The 16,814-nt window shown below is 34.2% G+C and overlaps 1 protein-coding gene across 11 annotated transcripts in view; it reads left to right on the top strand.

Moving 5' to 3' along the window:
* Window positions 1-16,814, top strand: part of FNBP1 (formin binding protein 1) — a 173,538-nt gene that overhangs the window by 148,875 nt on the left and 7,849 nt on the right. For 5 of the 11 annotated variants that reach the window (XR_003569764.1, XR_003569765.1, XR_003569760.1 and 2 more), the window contains 5 exons: window positions 5,590-5,604; window positions 9,793-9,902; window positions 12,326-12,458; window positions 14,209-14,330; window positions 15,741-15,880. Coding sequence is in view for 1 of the 11 variants with exons in the window: in XM_027869334.1 (XP_027725135.1) it covers window positions 5,590-5,604; window positions 9,793-9,902; window positions 12,326-12,458; window positions 14,209-14,330; window positions 15,741-15,880 (520 nt within the window). In the remaining 10 variants the exon portion in view is untranslated. The remainder of the gene's footprint in view (window positions 1-5,589; window positions 5,605-9,792; window positions 9,903-12,325; window positions 12,459-14,208; window positions 14,331-15,740; window positions 15,881-16,814) is intronic. The other 6 variants (XR_003569761.1, XR_003569767.1, XR_003569762.1 and 3 more) reach the window with 3 other exon arrangements.

Consider the following 16,814-nt stretch of genomic DNA (forward strand, 5'->3'; position numbering starts at 1 on the left):
TCCTCCATTAGAACTACACAGTCCATTGGACTTAATTGAATGCATTTGGTTTATGTGCCATGATTTTCTTTGAATGTCAAAGGAAAGTTAAAAAACCTAAATTTTATACAATATAAGAAAGTGATATCTAGAAAATGTTATCATCAAAACCAAACATAACTTTGTAAAGAAAGAGAAGTCTAATTTACTTTGCTTTCATTTTTTTTCTTTTTTCTTTTTTTTTAACTAATCAGTGGGGTAAAGTGACTTGCCCAGGGTCACGCAGCTAGTAAGTGTCAAGTGGCTGAGGCCACATTTGAACTCATGTCCTCCTGACATCAGGGCTGGTGTTCTATCCACTGCGCCACCTAGCTGCCCCACTTTGCTTTCATTTTAAGAAAGGCAACATTTTAATAACTTTGATCTTACTAAGAGTCGTTGGGGAAAAAAAATCCAATGTAGTTTCATTATTTATTTGACAATAAAACTCAGCATTCATTTTTATTACCTGAATTGGCTATTTTCTTTTATAAAATTTTTGTTGAATTGAAATCACATTTGGCAAGTAGAAAAACATTTGATCCCCTTTAGTCGGTTAATTTGTTTTTTGTTTAGTTCAGATTTGATAATCTTTTGACTTTCTTGTCTTTGAGAGGAAGCAAGACATTAGAAGAAGCACATTGCAAAAGAAAAGTTGGTGGGTTTTGTTTGGGAAAATATTATTGAACAAGTCAAAACAAATTCATAAAAATATTTTTTAAGCATGGAAAAAAATTAACATCTGTTTACCTGTATTTATCTGTAGAAACAGATTGTGATTACATTTTTAGCTACTAGCAGTTTTCCTTTCCATAATTGGGATTATAATTATTTTGAAGATTATTTACATAGAAAAATCATCTTAGGAGAATTAGAAATTCCTATGTTGAATTTCTTTTCAGGTACATATTTCTCGGAATCATAAGATTTTAGAGTTGAAAGGAACTACACAGATCATCTAGTCCGACCACCTCATTTTAGAGATCATGCACTCATTTTACACTGAGATTCAGAGAGATGATGTAATTTTTGCTAAGATCACACACAAGGTGGTCTCTATAGACCACTTAGGTATCCTGACTTCTAATCTAGTCTTCTTACATTATATACTGTCCTATTTTTACCAGTAGAGTATAAAAGTCTTTGCAAATATTTGTAGAACAATTTGATTTCTTTCCTAAACATTTTAATCAACAAAATTGAGGAGTTTCGTGTTTTTTGTTTTCCTACGTGTACATATGTATTGGTGGGTTTTTTAAGTGGGAGCTGTTAATGCTATCTATCATAATGAAGTTTATTTATATTTTTGACCATATTTTGTTGATCTGATCAACTTTCTTTACACTTAAGGTGTGATAATTCAAAGTATTTTCGTTGGTGTATCCCCTAAACAGTAGACCATGTTACTTCATCTTTACTGCAAAAGATTAAATCAAAATAAGACCAGATAGAATATTTTCTTTTGCTCTCATTGTTATGGGAATACATTGTTCCTTTTACCTGTTATAAATTAAGATTTATTTTTCTGGTTTGAGTAAATGGGTTTTTTTGGTACCTTAAAATTCTCTTTAATAAGAAATCTTCATTGTTGATCTTAGTATTTCAAAGATATTTACCAAATGCTGTCAGAGGTTTAAATTATTGCCTTTTTTCCTTACGATAGAACCAAAAAAATGAGGTATCAAGTTGGTTTCCACTTGTCCCCTTTTAACAAATGTATATTTTCTCTTGCTGATTCATCGGCAGACTCAGTCTTTCTCTTTTCACAAAGAACTTATGAAGAGGACTATAGGGAAACCTACCTATGCCATTGAGGCTAGGGAATATGTTGTAAGTTTACATGTGATGATTGCACAGCCACTAACCCCATTTACCAGGTACCTGCTGGGGAACCTAAATCCATTTTGGAAATAACTTGATTAACTGCTTACAATATGAAATGGCAGCAGAGGTCACTTGGAGGGTCTTTGCATTTGAGCATGGAAAAGAGAAATAAATTATACTACAATGAAAATGACCTTTTTGTTGGTGACCTCACTTAGGAACTTAAAATATTTAAACAAAAGTTCTTAGCCATCGCAGCATACTCTAGGTCCTTTTTCTTCTTTTCGGTTCTGGTTCTAGTAGAGCTATTCTGTAGAATTGCAACTACCTTACAAAAGCAAACATTGCATGTGCTTGGACTCTGATTGTGGCTCTTTTACTCTTAATTGACCATCTGAATTTCATGGAACTAGAGCATCATCACAAAGACTCTCCTTGTGACATAAACTCAGTGCCATTCATTTGTATTGCTTATTTTTTATGGCACATCGAATACAAATCATGTTATAAATATATTCATAAGCAATAACTAGTGAGAGAAATTATTGAGAAAAAATGCCTCATGAAGCATGAATAAGTAATTGGCATATCAAAATTTGAAATTTTCACTTTAAACCATGATTTACTTCTATCCCCTGTTTTTGTATATGAGGTTAGTGTCTATGCCTGCCAGATAACACATGGATCACTGGCTTCATGTTTCCTCATGTGTTATTGATGCTTTGTGGCTCCCAAGGCTCTTCTTTGTGACTGCTGGTTTAGTGCACTGTCTTATACAGGCAGTTTTCTGTTCTTCCTTCTTCTGGGAATGTAAATAATGAAACTTTAGAATATTCTCTTAGCAAGCAAGAGTAGTTTTCTAACAATGAATTAAGTAATCAGTAGGCTCACCATTTCAAACTAACAACAAATTTCTGTTTGTTTAAAAGGCTATATTTGGGTTGGAATACCTTAGGTTACATTTTACAACAGAAACTTTAAAATTTGCCTTTAAATTCAAACATTTAATTATCTCTGTTGATTTTTAAATAGTTGTTTTGCTTACTTTTTAGAGACCTTAACATACTTAAATTATGTTATTAAAATTAGTTGTCTTTAGAATATATGACTATATGAAAATTTGTGATTTCTATTGTTCTATCATTTATTAAATGTACAGAAAAAGGGTTAGTTTGATTATTAATGCCTTAAATTAGCAGTGTTTATGTAGATTGTAGCGCATGTAGCATACTTTTATGTATTAAAGTATACCTGCTTTGTAGGTCATTATTTAGGAATTCTTATGCTATGCACCATAAATGTTGTCTGTATGTACAAAGAACTCAACTTGTATTGAATATATCTATGCTAAAGTTCACAGGAATGCTAAAGCACTTCATTTCAACTGCCTAGGTCAAAACTATCATAGCAGCTCCTTTATCTCTATTCATTTTTATGCATCTTTTCTTTAAAAATTTAATCCTCTTCCTCCTCCCTGAATGCCCATTTCTCTAATTATTGAAAGTAGTCTTTTATTTACTGGCATGTCACAATTTTTGAATTTTAGCTGGAAGAAAATATGATGTGGGGTGTCTTCTCTTGTTAGATTTCATAAAAGCAATTTATTTCATGCATTTAGTATATATTATAACTTTACATTTCTTTTCTTATATGGCATTCAGAAATATGGTTTGATTTGGTTGCTTGCTCTAGCTGGGTTTTTTTTACATCTTTATAAAGATTGAATGTTAAATCAGAAAGATTGACTATATCTAGTTCCTTAAACTTGGATCTTAAAATTTTCTATGTTATTTAGGAAGAATTGGTAACTTTGACTTAGCTGTGAAGAACTAGATGTTTTACTTAGGTCCATTCAATATAAATTCAGAAAAGTTGATAGACATTTTGTAAAGAAATTTTCAACTTTTCATAGCAAAGGGAACCTAAATTTTTAAATCTGAACTGTGAAAAATGATCTACAGTAAAACAATGTGTTGAGTCCTTGTCGGTTTTTACCTCCTTAGAAAGGTGAAGTATTAGTACTTTGTGACTTCTGATAATCTTTTTGCCTTTTGAGGCTCTTGTTACAAAGTTGTATATCCGCTTCAATTTTTTGACCATTTGTGTCATTTTAAATTAATCATATTTTCTGTATGTCAGTTTTTGTTTTATATAAGTTTTTTTTCTTTTTTGACAATTAACATAAAATTTGGTTTCTCAATTAAAAACACTGCCTCCTTACCCAAACTAGTCTTTCAAATATTAGTGAATTACACAAAACCATTTTTCCTTTTCTAGTTTTGAGGCTCTTTCTGATTTTTTTTTTTGGCTCTTTTTTGGGGGTGGTATCCTCAATTTTAAACAACTACCAGGGAGCCTCTGCCAACACTGGCAGGTAAGGATATACGTGGTGGCAGTAGGTATTACTAAGATAATTCACTTTCATAGCTAAAACACTTGACTGTCCAAAGGAAAATATCTTGTATATGTGCAGTACCCATCACCTATCTGGACTATACCTACAGCAGTATCCTTGAGTAACTTACAGAATGTTGATATATTAAAAAATTCTAGAGAGACTACCCAGTGGTAAAAAGTGATATGGAGACCAAGGTAGGAAAAGAAGGTAATGTGTTTGCTCATAGTGTAATAATCAGAGGCTCCTTGCTCAGAGAGATGATGTTCAATTGTAAATAGAGGTTCATGGAGGAAGGAATAAATGTTTATATAGTGTCAACTATGTACCAGGTGCTATGCATTTTTTTTTACAAATATTATCTTTATTTGATCTTCACAACAACCCTAAGACTATGGTGCTGTTAACCTCATTTTTAGTTGAGGAAACTGACGTAAAGGTCCCATGACTTGCCTAGGGTCATTCAGCTAATGTCTTAGGCTAGACTGGAACTCAGTTTTCCTGACAGTGCTGAATCCACTGGACCATCTCATGATTGCCTCACTCAAGGATCGCCTCATGGCAGTCATTATACAAATTTTTGAGAAACTCTCATACAACTGAAGGCTGTGTGTGTGTGTGTGTGTGTGTGTGTGTTATAGTGTCCTTAGTGTCTTTAAGAAACACTCATAGAGTACATTGCCATCCTTCATTTTTCCTTTCAGTTTACTTTTTTTTTTTTTTTTTTTTTTGAGGCAATCAGGGTTAAGTGACTTGCTCAGGGTCTCTCTGCTAGTACATGCCTGAGGCTGTATTTGAATTCTGGTCTTCCTGAGTCTAGGGCTGGTACTTTATCCAGTGTACCATTAGTTGCCCCCCTTTCAATTTATTTTGAAGATTTTTTTTTCTTGCCTGGACACTTTCTGTCTCTGGTGAAAAACTGTGTCATACTCAAAAGTAGTTTCTTTTGGGTCATGGATAATAAAACTTCTTTAGTCTGGGTGGGACTTTACTTTGCAAATTTGGTGAATAAATTACAGCCTGATTATTATCATTGATAAATATTTAATGAATTTCGCACTATATAATGATCATGAGTCACATTGTACTGATATTAGCAATAAAAAATTATAAGCACAAATTTCACTCTTCCATTTTCTCTTGCTCTAGTAGCATGGTAGCTAAAAGAATCTTTGGTGAGGGTTTGCCCCTCTTGTGAACTTTTGCACAGATTTGCTACAATTCATTTTCACAAACTGACAGGTGAATGTATGTGTTATGTTATAACAGTAGAGTTGACAAAGTTCCTCTTCTACTGATATGCTCTTGTTTTTTCTCTTTTTTTCCTGTATCCCTTCAATTTTTACATGAAGCTTTCTCTCAAGCTGGTAAGCACAATTATAAAATGCATGTCCTGTACTTAATCACAGTTTCCTTTTATGTTTCATATGTGTGCTATACCACTTGCAGCATCCCTCTGAAATTAACTATCTGAACTGTGATTTGTATGGTTTTGTTCTTGTTTCCTTATTAAACAGCTTTGGGTACACAAGTCTGGAATCTAATAGAAGTGATTGTAATTCCGTCTCTTAAAAATTAACTCCATTTTCAATTTTTCTGTCTTAATAATCTGGTACTGTAAGGGGATAATAAAGTTTGACCAGCTATTTACATAAACTTTATGTATATGTATGTGTGTCTGAGCACGTAAACACACATACTTTTAAAATGTCTATACAGTCTTCTGTCAACCTAATGGATTAAAAATAAGGTCTTAAACCACTGATACTTAGATTTTCCAGCCCATTTCCTTAATGGGCAGAAGTGGAAGGCAAAAGTGGGGAAAATAAGAGGGGTATTGGGAATATAGAAGTCAGGTTATAGGGATCACCCAGACCTCAGGGAGAAGCCTGGTGGATGCAGCTTGTCCCTGATACATGGGTGGGTTTTGCATGGCTTATTTCACTGGTTCACAAAGTCTTTTTCTGGGAAGTGAAAGAGCCTCTTACTTAAATAGAATAAGCAGAATACATTTCTAGGGTGCTTGGTTTTATCTGTGCATCTATTTTATAGTCCTAAATTGTGTAATCAAAATTAATAAAATTATCATATTTGTTAAGGAAGAAAAAAGCCTTTAACAAAAATTAACACATTTATAAAAGAAGGTATAAATGGTATGTCTGTGATTATTGCTGTTACTTGACATAATTAACAGTAATTTATAAAGCTTTAAGGAACAGATTAGACAAAATCAGAATATCATTTATGTTGTAGGCTTTGCACTTAGAGCACTGTATTTCAAGGCTTTTCACTTCTTTTTTTACAACTTGTTTTCATGTTTCTTGGGCAACTAATCTAAGCCTAAAGAAAATAATTTCTGAGCCTATGAAAATTGGAAAATCCTCTTGGCTTATGGCCTCTGTAGAAAGGAAAGAAATTTAGAAACTTAAACTTTAAAAGATCTGACTAATTAGCAGTATTCATTTGGGATAATTTGGCCGGTTGATTGAGAGTCTCTAGATGGCCTTGTATTATCTCAAAGAGTTCTTCATTCTTCAGGCCTAGTCCTAGACATCTCCTTGCTCCTTAAACTTATCCTAAGTTACTAAATAAAAGAATGGTTTCTCATGAGAATAACAGGAATTTTGAAGATCATTAATTCTCCTTCTTCCCCTCACTCTAATACTAGTGAACTTTTATTGATATGTATAATTAAGGATTTCGGCAAAACTCAGCAACTCTGTGGTCCTTATTCTTTGCCTCTAATCGAAGCTTTGGTATTGGCTATAAACATTGATTTTATTATTAAATTTTTGTTTATGTTATGCTATGAAACTATATACATACTTTTAAATGATGCTATGCCTTTGCTATTGAAATAGTATAATGCCAACTTGTCCCCTTTTTCAATTATACTATATTTAAGACATGTCCTAGGAATTGCTTTATCTACTTTTATATGCAAATATAGTTCATAGTATAGTTCTAGACAGGATGGTAAAAGCTTTTTTGTACTACTGAGGGACAAAGATCTTTGATAAAACTAATTCCAAGCTCAACCTGGAATTTTTTCAGTAAAATTTTTTATCACTTCTACTAATGTTAGTACCAGTTTCTTCTTAATTCCAAAGGCATCACAAAATCAATTTTGGAAATCTAATCTGGCTCAGAAGACAATTTAAAATTCCTTCATGGTTAGATAAATCAGAACTAATAAAATCAAGAAAAGTGGCTGAGAAACTCTAATTCTCCCCTTTTCCTTGATGTGGCATTTAATAGTATGTGAGACTAGTGCTTTAGCTTGCTTTCTAAATTTTTAATCCAAGCAATTTATCAATGTCATTTTCTTTACAGATAAACAATGATGATGAGACAAGATTACATGTTTACTGTAAGGTCTTTAAATACCAGGTGTTTTATTTAAAACTTTGAATGTAACTGTACCACCACAATTCATAGAAATAAAATCATAGATTGTTGAGCTAAAAGGCACCTTAAAGATCTCATCCAGCTCACTCATTTTGCATGTAAGGACAATGGGGATGTTAAGTGACCCCGGGCCAGTGTCTCAGGATACCCTTTCCAGCCATTTCTTCCACACTGGACTGCCTCTTGGAGTTTTAGAAATATTGACCTATTCAAAGAAAATGAGCACGTAAATATAATCTGTTCTTTTGAACCAAATGAGGCATTGTGGAAAGAGTGATGAATATGGAGTCAAGGGACCTGAGTAAAATTCTGGTTTTGCCACCTATATGATTAGGGGAAAGGCACTTAACCTCTCTGACGTCATTTCCTCATCTGTAAAATAAGGGAGTTGGACTAGATGACCTATAAGGTACTTTCCAGCTTTAGCTGTATGATCCCGTGAAAGCACATTTATGGCTTTCAATTCTTTTATTTAGGGTAGATGAGAAAGGAAAAAAAATAGAAAAGAAGAAATAGAATAAATATACCTGATCCCTTGGACTAATATTATTATAATAAATAATATCAGATTTATGTTTAGAATATAAAGTATGTTTAGAATATACATTTTTTAAAAGTATATATGCTTAGGTCCATGAATGACATTGTCATTACTACCCTTAATAATAATTTTTGTTTCCCTTATTTTTATATTTGAGTTGTTGAAGGAATTAGTGGTACACAAGAACTTTCTGCCCACTCAACTATACATTCAACTTTTACAAAAGCCATTTGTCAAAATTAATTGAGTAAAAATGTGTCTCCAAGTGTATGGGAGGAGAATTTTTAGTCTTTGAAAACTCTGCCAGTGCTCAGCTGAAAAGATCCCTGCGTGGTCTTTGTGGCAAAAATATTTGCTGAATCACATACTCCTAAGCAAAGCGGTCAGGCATTTTAATATAATCAGCCTAGGAACTTGAAGTCACAGGCACCCATTTAAGCTGCTTGGCAAAGTGAACTTGGTTTTCAAATTACGTTATCAGAGTCCCCTCTCTTTGCCCACTCCCAAACCAGCCCTACCTCTGTTTTTAATAGAATTGAGATTTTAAACAAAATCTCCTTTATAGTGTCTTTAACTTATCCAGGTCAATTGAATGCATTTCTCCTCCTCTTTCTCTGTGAAATTACAACAACCCAGTCACAGTTTTTTGACAAGTAAGGGATATACTCAAAGTCAGAAAAACTCTAACTTTCTTTTCATATTTTCTACTTTTAAATAGCATGTGCACAAGAAAGCTAGCAACTGTTTTTGAATGACTCAAGACTACCAGTATATTTCTTCAGCTAGAATAAGAAAACAGCTGAGGTTTGATATAAAAAACTGGGATATTGATCTTGAAGCAGTGGAAGGCACACAATATGAACTTTGACACTACCATAAAGGTAATGAGAGAAGAGAGTCCCAGAGCATTAAGTACAGATAAATGAGGTTGTGTTTTTCTACCTTCTTATGAAATTACCTGATATCCCTGATGCCCCCCATCTTTATGATTGAACTGAAGATGTGGTGATCCTAATGGAGATTGGTCACTCTACTGTGATGAAAGTCTATGCAACCCTTTAGCTTTAGCCCCACAAGAAGAGATAGGAAGGACTGCATCGATTAGGACAAAATCATAGTTATAACTAGATTTCATATGTGAAAGATTTGTGAAGGAAGGGTTGACACTTAGCTTATGTGAAAAACTATATATCCCTTTAAATAGCGTCTCAAGAGACATTGGCAACAACAGTTTTGTAGTTGACTGAGAAATATCTATTTCAATGAGTTTTCAAGTGATTATTATCAACGCGAGTACCATTTATTCTTTCACTTCCTGGAATATATACTTTTCTGTAGCAGTGTAGCCATTCTTTTTGGAGCACACTTGGCTGGCTATAGAACAGAACAGGAAATGGTTCCTGAGCTATCTATAGGCTGCATGCATTGATTTTGTTTGTTAACAGGGGGTCAAGGTGGAAAGGAACCTTTCTTGTATAAAAAAAATACTGCAAAAATTACTTTGGAGATGTTTTTTTTTCTTATCTTCCTTTACTAAATTTCTTTTCTAGGTATATCCCTCAGGAGTCCTTCAACTCAGATCTCATTTACATTTTCATGTCTGTAGGGTGCAGGACCAGAGGACTTCAGCAACCTTCCACCAGAACAAAGAAGAAAAAAGCTGCAGCAGAAAGTTGATGAATTAAATAAAGAAATCCAAAAGGAGATGGATCAAAGGTAGAATAGATCAAACATTCCTCATTAAGAATTGCAAGTTTCATTTCATTAACAAGGATGAATGAAAGTGTTTAAAGTAGTCTTGAAAGCAGTAGTTTTTGGAGAGGAGTAATACATAAGTCAGTGCTTTTGTTTTTGTCTTTGTAGCCCCAGTACCTAAGCTTGGTGCCTTACATATACTATTACAGGTGCTTACTGAGTATTTGTTGAATTAATTTAAAATAGTGCATTCATGCATTATAATAGAAAGTAGAAGTCATAGCTACTTCTATCAAACTGATTTATTACAGATTTGTATTTTATCTGAGCTTTGATTAAAAAGTCTACATAGTTAGCAAGAAGCCTTGTTTAATGAATTTGTAGAGAAGACTTTGCCTAATCTATCTGAGAAGGAAATTGACTTTTTTCGTCATCATCCTGGTTCTGAAAGCATGACCACTCTTCGAGTATGAATAGGAAGCAGCCTACATATGAACATTAATAGGAATAAATTATACTCATTTCTTTTTTGTAGTGCTTTGGCAGCATCTAGGAAAACTGATGTACTACAAATTATAGACTATCCCATTATGCAAACAGCCATTAGGTGTGTCGGCGTATGATAATATCATAGCAGTAACAGCTTTGGGAATTCACCAGTTTCTCTTGGGAATAACATATAAGGACTCTATGTGGATGCAAATATCCTGAACAAAAACAAAGAAATAAATCTTTGTTCTTCAAAAGGGACAGATTCCATTAGCTGCAGTTTTACTTCAAACTGCTTTCCTCATACTTCCTGGAATAAGCAGCACTGTTTTTTCTTCCTCTTTCATGTTTTTATGAGATAATATTTAATCATCTGATTGAAAAGCAGCACTTTCAGTTGTCCCTCTCTCAATGTCTCTTCTCATCTGTGTGGCAATTTGCCAGGATAGTTTGAGTAATTTAGAGCAATGCTTATTTACAACAGGAAGAGTGATTAGCTCCTTTAAATTGTTATTGAGGCAGTATTTCCTATTGGAGGGACACTGGGGTTACTTAAGAAGTTAGATTTTGAGTGTGTGCTTAAAATAAGAGAATTACTTTACTCTTTTTCTCAGAATAGTTTTAATACAACAAATCATTTGTAGATATTGGTTTTTTAGTGTTAAAATGAGAAGCAAGTATATTTAAAATTATTTCTGACTCAAAAGTTAACCTGCTTTGTAGTGGACAGTTTAGTGTACAGTCAGATTTACAATCAGCAGAATGATTAGCTTGTTTAGTTTCAAGTTGAGGCATTAACTAGAGAGAAGGAGGGTTGCTGTAATAAATGGGTTTGGGTGTTTTGTTTTGTTTTTACTTTTATTTGTGCCTGATCACAATAGAACTGTGTAATGGGTGAGTTAAGGTATGATCAGTTAGCCACAGTTAAAAATTATGATAACATTTAAATATAGCATTGATGTATAGAAAATAAGTCTGCTTTCTGTCTGCTTACTTGTTTTCTCAACCTTCTCTCATACTTAACAGAGAAAGATATAGAATTATTAGAATTAAGGGAGCTTTAGAATGAAACCACTTATACCTGGACCATAGGACTTGGTATCTTTTTAACTTTGAACTGTAGTCATTGCTAGTGATAAGAGTAATCAAATAAAGTTGGTCCCAAGGCTCAAAATTCTTATTTGTAGCTCAGTAAAAATTGGCTTTATCTCCTCTAGCACATGCGTTTAATGTAGCTTCTGAGAAGTTTTAACCCTAAAGTGCTTTCTAGTTAACAGATATGTGTGTATACATATATACGTATATATGTAAACACACACACACACACACACACACACACACAGGCTTTCTCCAATGGCTCCGTAGTTAATAGCAATCTTTAGACCCAGAAATTACTGCTCAAAACCATAACTGATAGCTCTTTGGGGGGAATTCTTTACTTCCAAGCTACTATGGGCCCTATTCTAAAATCATGATATCAGAAAATGTTGTATGATCTAACAGGGTATAAGTTTAAAGCTTTCTTTTTGCCAGCCAGCTACCAACACCAACCATTGGGAATTAATTTGATTCTTAACAACTGGAATGGTGTAAAACATTTTCTAGAACAATTAATTCTGCTTCTTCCTAAGATGAGTGGCACATAACCCATAGGCCCCAAAATGCCAGTTGAAGTTTTGTTATATGCTTGGAATGTACATTTTTATTTTGACTTTTTCCCAATTTAGAATTTTAATGCCAAGGCATAAAAATGCAAATTTTGGTTTTGACTTTCAGGTAACAATGAGATTCCTTTAAAATTTTCAGTTTTGGATAAAATATGCCTTCCATTCTTTTGTGCTATATTTTTGGAAAAGAATAAGAGTAAGACAGTAGTTAAGAATATATATATATATATATATATATATATATTGAGCTGCTATATTAACCTTTGTTGATATGTTCATTTCTTGTAGAGATGCCATAACAAAAATGAAAGATGTCTACTTAAAGAATCCACAAATGGGAGACCCAGGCAGTTTAGATCACAAGTTGATAGAAGTTGGACAAAATATTGAAAAACTCCGACTAGAGGTCCAGAAATTTGAGGTATGGAGAGAATGAGGGGGAAAGTGTTATTGAAGGAGCAATTTGAAACAACATTGTTATAGGAAGAAGCTTGGCATTGTGAAGCCTCTCTTACCATATGAATGGCATAAATGACTAAAATCAAGATAGACGTGGTTCAACTTCAAGGCTGACTAGTTAGGTCAGATGATTTCTTACAGTTTTCTTATAATTCTAGATTCATATTATAAATAGATTATAGCCAGATGCAAAAGAGTATTGTAATCCATTGGACACAGATTTAATTGGATCACTTTTAAGGTACTCTTTAGTGGCATCTTATGGAAATGTTGCTAGTTGTATATAGATTTTATTTGTGGTTTTTTTTTTTAATTCTTCATTCACCAAATAAAATGAACATTTGTATTTACATAGCATAGCAAAAAAAGAGAATCAGACATGAAATCGCAAAACTCTTTTATATTCAGCTTGCTCTTCTTTTTAAAATATATAATAAATTCATCATTTAATTTTCCAAATAGCACTGCTTCCTGGCATTCTTTCTTTCCTTCTGTTCATTTCTTGCACATTTTATAAAAATGTTTCCACAACCTGCATTTCTTGCTTTGGGCGGCCTGCCTTTTCTCTAACCCCTCTTTCCTCTCAACCCCCTACCATTGTAAAGAGAAAACAAAATCCTTGTAACAAATATGCATAGTAAAGCAAAGCAAATTCTGTAATATTTTAAAAGCTCTCCAATATCCCTTTCATACCTGAAGACGATTTCTCCTGATAAATATATGTTCATAATAATGAATGTATTCAAGTAACCAATGCTAAATAATTTACAATTCTTTGCTTAGTAAATTAAAAATAGATTTTTTAAAAGTAATGAAAACGTTCGTCCTATGAGAAGCGTCAGTAGAAAATGTGATCTGTGAAGGTCTATAAAAAATGGAGAATATAATACAGAGAATATGATAGAAATGTCTTAAGAGATGAGTAAAGGCAATGTGGTTTTATATATATATATTGTATACATGTGTGCATATATATATATATATTAGAATACTCATGTTGGTTAAGTAAAGCCTTTTTGTCAACTAAAAATGAAGCATGGGGAAAGTGTTAACTGACTACTTATACAAGGTTATTTACAGAGTCAAATAACAGATTTTTAAAAGGTGAGAATAAAAAAATACAGAAAGAAAAGGTGAGAATGAATATTGTATTCCCTTTAGAAGATATTATAAGTAGGTTACGGATTTCCAAGTAGCCTATCTAGAACTGGAAATATCTGTGCCTGTATTCATTTTTTCTTTGTCAAATATACTCTCCTGCCTTTCCTTTCTGTTTAAAGTGTTGATGAAAGTAACTTTTTTCACTTGGTTTCCTGAATTCCACCAGAAAAGGTTTCTTTACTGTTGATTCTTTAAAAATGAAGTGTAGGGGCAGCTAGGTAGTGCAGTGCATAGAGCTCCAGCCTTGGAGTCAGGAGGACCTGAGTTCAAATCAGGCTTCAGACACTTGACACTTGCTAGCTGTGTGACCTTGGGCAGGTCACTTAACCCTGACTGCCTCACCAAAAAAAAAAAAGAAAGAAATGGAGTTTTTTTGGGGGGAAGGTAAGTTGTAAAGCTGGGAGGAGTAAAAACTAAAGGTGCTTTCTATATGTGTTCTTCTGCATCTTCTTTCATGCTCTATTGCCCTATAATACAGTAAAATCAGATTCTGTGTTTTGCTTCTCTGAATATTTTAGAAAAGCGTTTAAAGCGCTCCTTTACATTTCCAGGCCTGGCTCACTGAAGTTGAAGGCAGACTCCCAGTCCGAGGGGAACAGGCCCGACGACAGAGTGGAATGTATGAAGCACAGACTACACTGTCAGTCAATAATTGTGCGCAAGACCGGGAGAGGTACCGTACCTGGAGAGAGCTGCTCTTTTTTAGCTTTTGGCTTCTATTGCACTATACAAAAGGATCAAATATCTGTTGCATACATGTTTGGGTACCACTAGTCCTTCTACAATCATCAAGTGCTTACTATAGGGCCAGCCCCTGAGCAAAGAAAAAGCAGAACAGTCCCTTATCTCAAGTAGTTTACATTCTAATGGGGGGAATGACAACATATAGCCAAAGAGGTGAATACAAGATAAATATAGAAGAGATACTAAATAACCTTAGAGAGGGAAACAGGAAGGGCCAGAGGACAGGGAAAGGCAGGCATCATGTAGAAAGTAGACTTTGAATTGAGTCTTGAAGGGATTCTAAGAAGCAGAGGTGAGGAGTTAGGGTATTCCAGTCTTGAGGGCAGCCAAGGAAAAGGCCTGGGGTTGGGAAATGAAGAGTGTTGTGTATGAGGAGCACCAAGTAGGCCAGAATAGCTAGAATGTAGATTATGTGGAGGAGAATGATGTGAAAGCAAGCTTCAAAGATAAGAAGCTAGGTTGGGAAGAGATTTAAGTGGCAAACAGTTTATGTTGGATATTGAGTAGGGACAAGGGATGACATGATCAGACCTGAGCTTTAAGAAAAGTCACTTTGGCAGCTGTTGGCAACATTTTAGTATAGAAGATGGATTAGAGTGCAGAAAAGATTTGAGATGGGGAAACCATTACAAGGCTATTGGAATAGTCCACACTAGTAGAGATGAGGTCCCAAGCTTGAAACAGAAGTTGAGTGACTTGCCTAGAGTCATAGTGCTAGTAAGTGTCTGAAGCTGCATTAGGACTTTAGAATTAAGGATTAGGTTGAAGATTAGGAGGTTAGGATTAGGACTACTAATCTAGAGTCAGATCATCCTGACTGCAGGCCCAGTGCTGTCTGCACTATATCTTCCACCCAGCTGCTTCTGGCTGTTGAATCTGAACTGTGTGATGAATTTGGATGGCAAGATCCTTGAAGGAAGAGAAATTACTGAGGGATGTTAGTAGAGGGAGAGTCCGCCAGTGGTCATAGGAAACAGGAAAGCGAGAAGTCTTCTGTGCTACTCCATCTTCACCCCACTAGGACCAATGAGTTGGGGAGTGTGCAAGACAGGACAACCAATATGGAAAGGATGGCCAGGGATGCAATGTCACCTAGGTGTTGGTGAGTCTCAGAAGATGGAAGAAGCAAGAGAGGAACAGGTTTAAAATTGAAGTAAACTTGAAATAATTTCTTGCATGGTGAAAATTTAGAATTTAAAATGGAATGATAAAAGCATGTGAAAGGGATGCTCATAATTGTAACTAAGGTGACCATGACTACTTTTTTTGTTGAATACATTAGCTGAGTATCTCTACTGAAGTTAGTTGCTATAGTTGCTGTGTATTTTTCTTTCTTGAGCAGCCCAGATGGCAGTTATACAGAGGAACAGAGTCAGGAGAATGAGCTGAAGATGATGGCCACAGACTTTGATGATGAATTTGATGATGAAGAACCCCTTCCTACCATAGGAACCTGTAAAGCACTGTATACATTTGAAGGTATCTCTTCCTGTTACCATTCTTTACTCAATTATCTCATTTTATATGTCTCACAGCATCAAAGATTTTTTTTTTCTTTTTGGTGAGGCAATCAGGATTAAGTGACTTGTCCAGGGTCACACAGCTAGGAAGTATCAAGTGTCTGAGGCCAGATTTGAACTCAGGTTCTCCTGACTCCAAGGTCAGAGTTCCAACCACTGTACTACCTAGCTGCTCTGCATCAAAGATTTTTTAAAAATTTACTTTAAAAAAAAATTGAAACTCCCCAAAAATGAACATTTCCTCACACAAAGAACAACACAAAGAGTGTTGCATATGAAACTTTGAATCTCTGTTTCATATCACTTGCAATAAATATATATGTGTATGTATGTGTGTATAGATAGATATACATACACATGTGTATTTATATATTTTTATATGTATATAGATAGATATACACATGTATATATATATATTTATTTCTATACTTTGTTTTAAAAACTGTCTTGCGTGTGTGCTTTCTTTTGAACTTTCTTTTCTTCTGTTCATTTAAAAAATGTTTTAATGGCCCTCTTTTTTAGCCTTATTATATTTTACCCCTTTCTCCATCCTTGCAATTAAAAACTGAGCTAAAGGAAGAGGAAAAGTCCTTGTAACAAATAAGCATAGTGAAGCCAAACAGTTCTACAAAGTGACCATGTCCAGAACTGTGTGTCTGTTTCCCTACCTTACAGTGATCTTCTCTCAATCAGGATGAGGCTAACGTGTTTCTTCATAGATCCTTGGGAGACATAATAGTGGACATGGTTGTCATTGTACTGATTAGAATTGAAAATTTTAACCCTGGGCAAGTCACTTAATCCCAATTGCCTAAAAATTAAAAAAAAAATTTTTTTTTAAAAAGAGCTTTAAAAAAAAAAGAATTGAAAATTTTAAACTGGAAAGCCATGCA

This window comes from Vombatus ursinus, unplaced genomic scaffold, assembly GCF_900497805.2.
Source record: "Vombatus ursinus unplaced genomic scaffold, bare-nosed wombat genome assembly UNPS02014793.1, whole genome shotgun sequence".
Lineage (NCBI taxonomy): Eukaryota > Metazoa > Chordata > Mammalia > Diprotodontia > Vombatidae > Vombatus > Vombatus ursinus.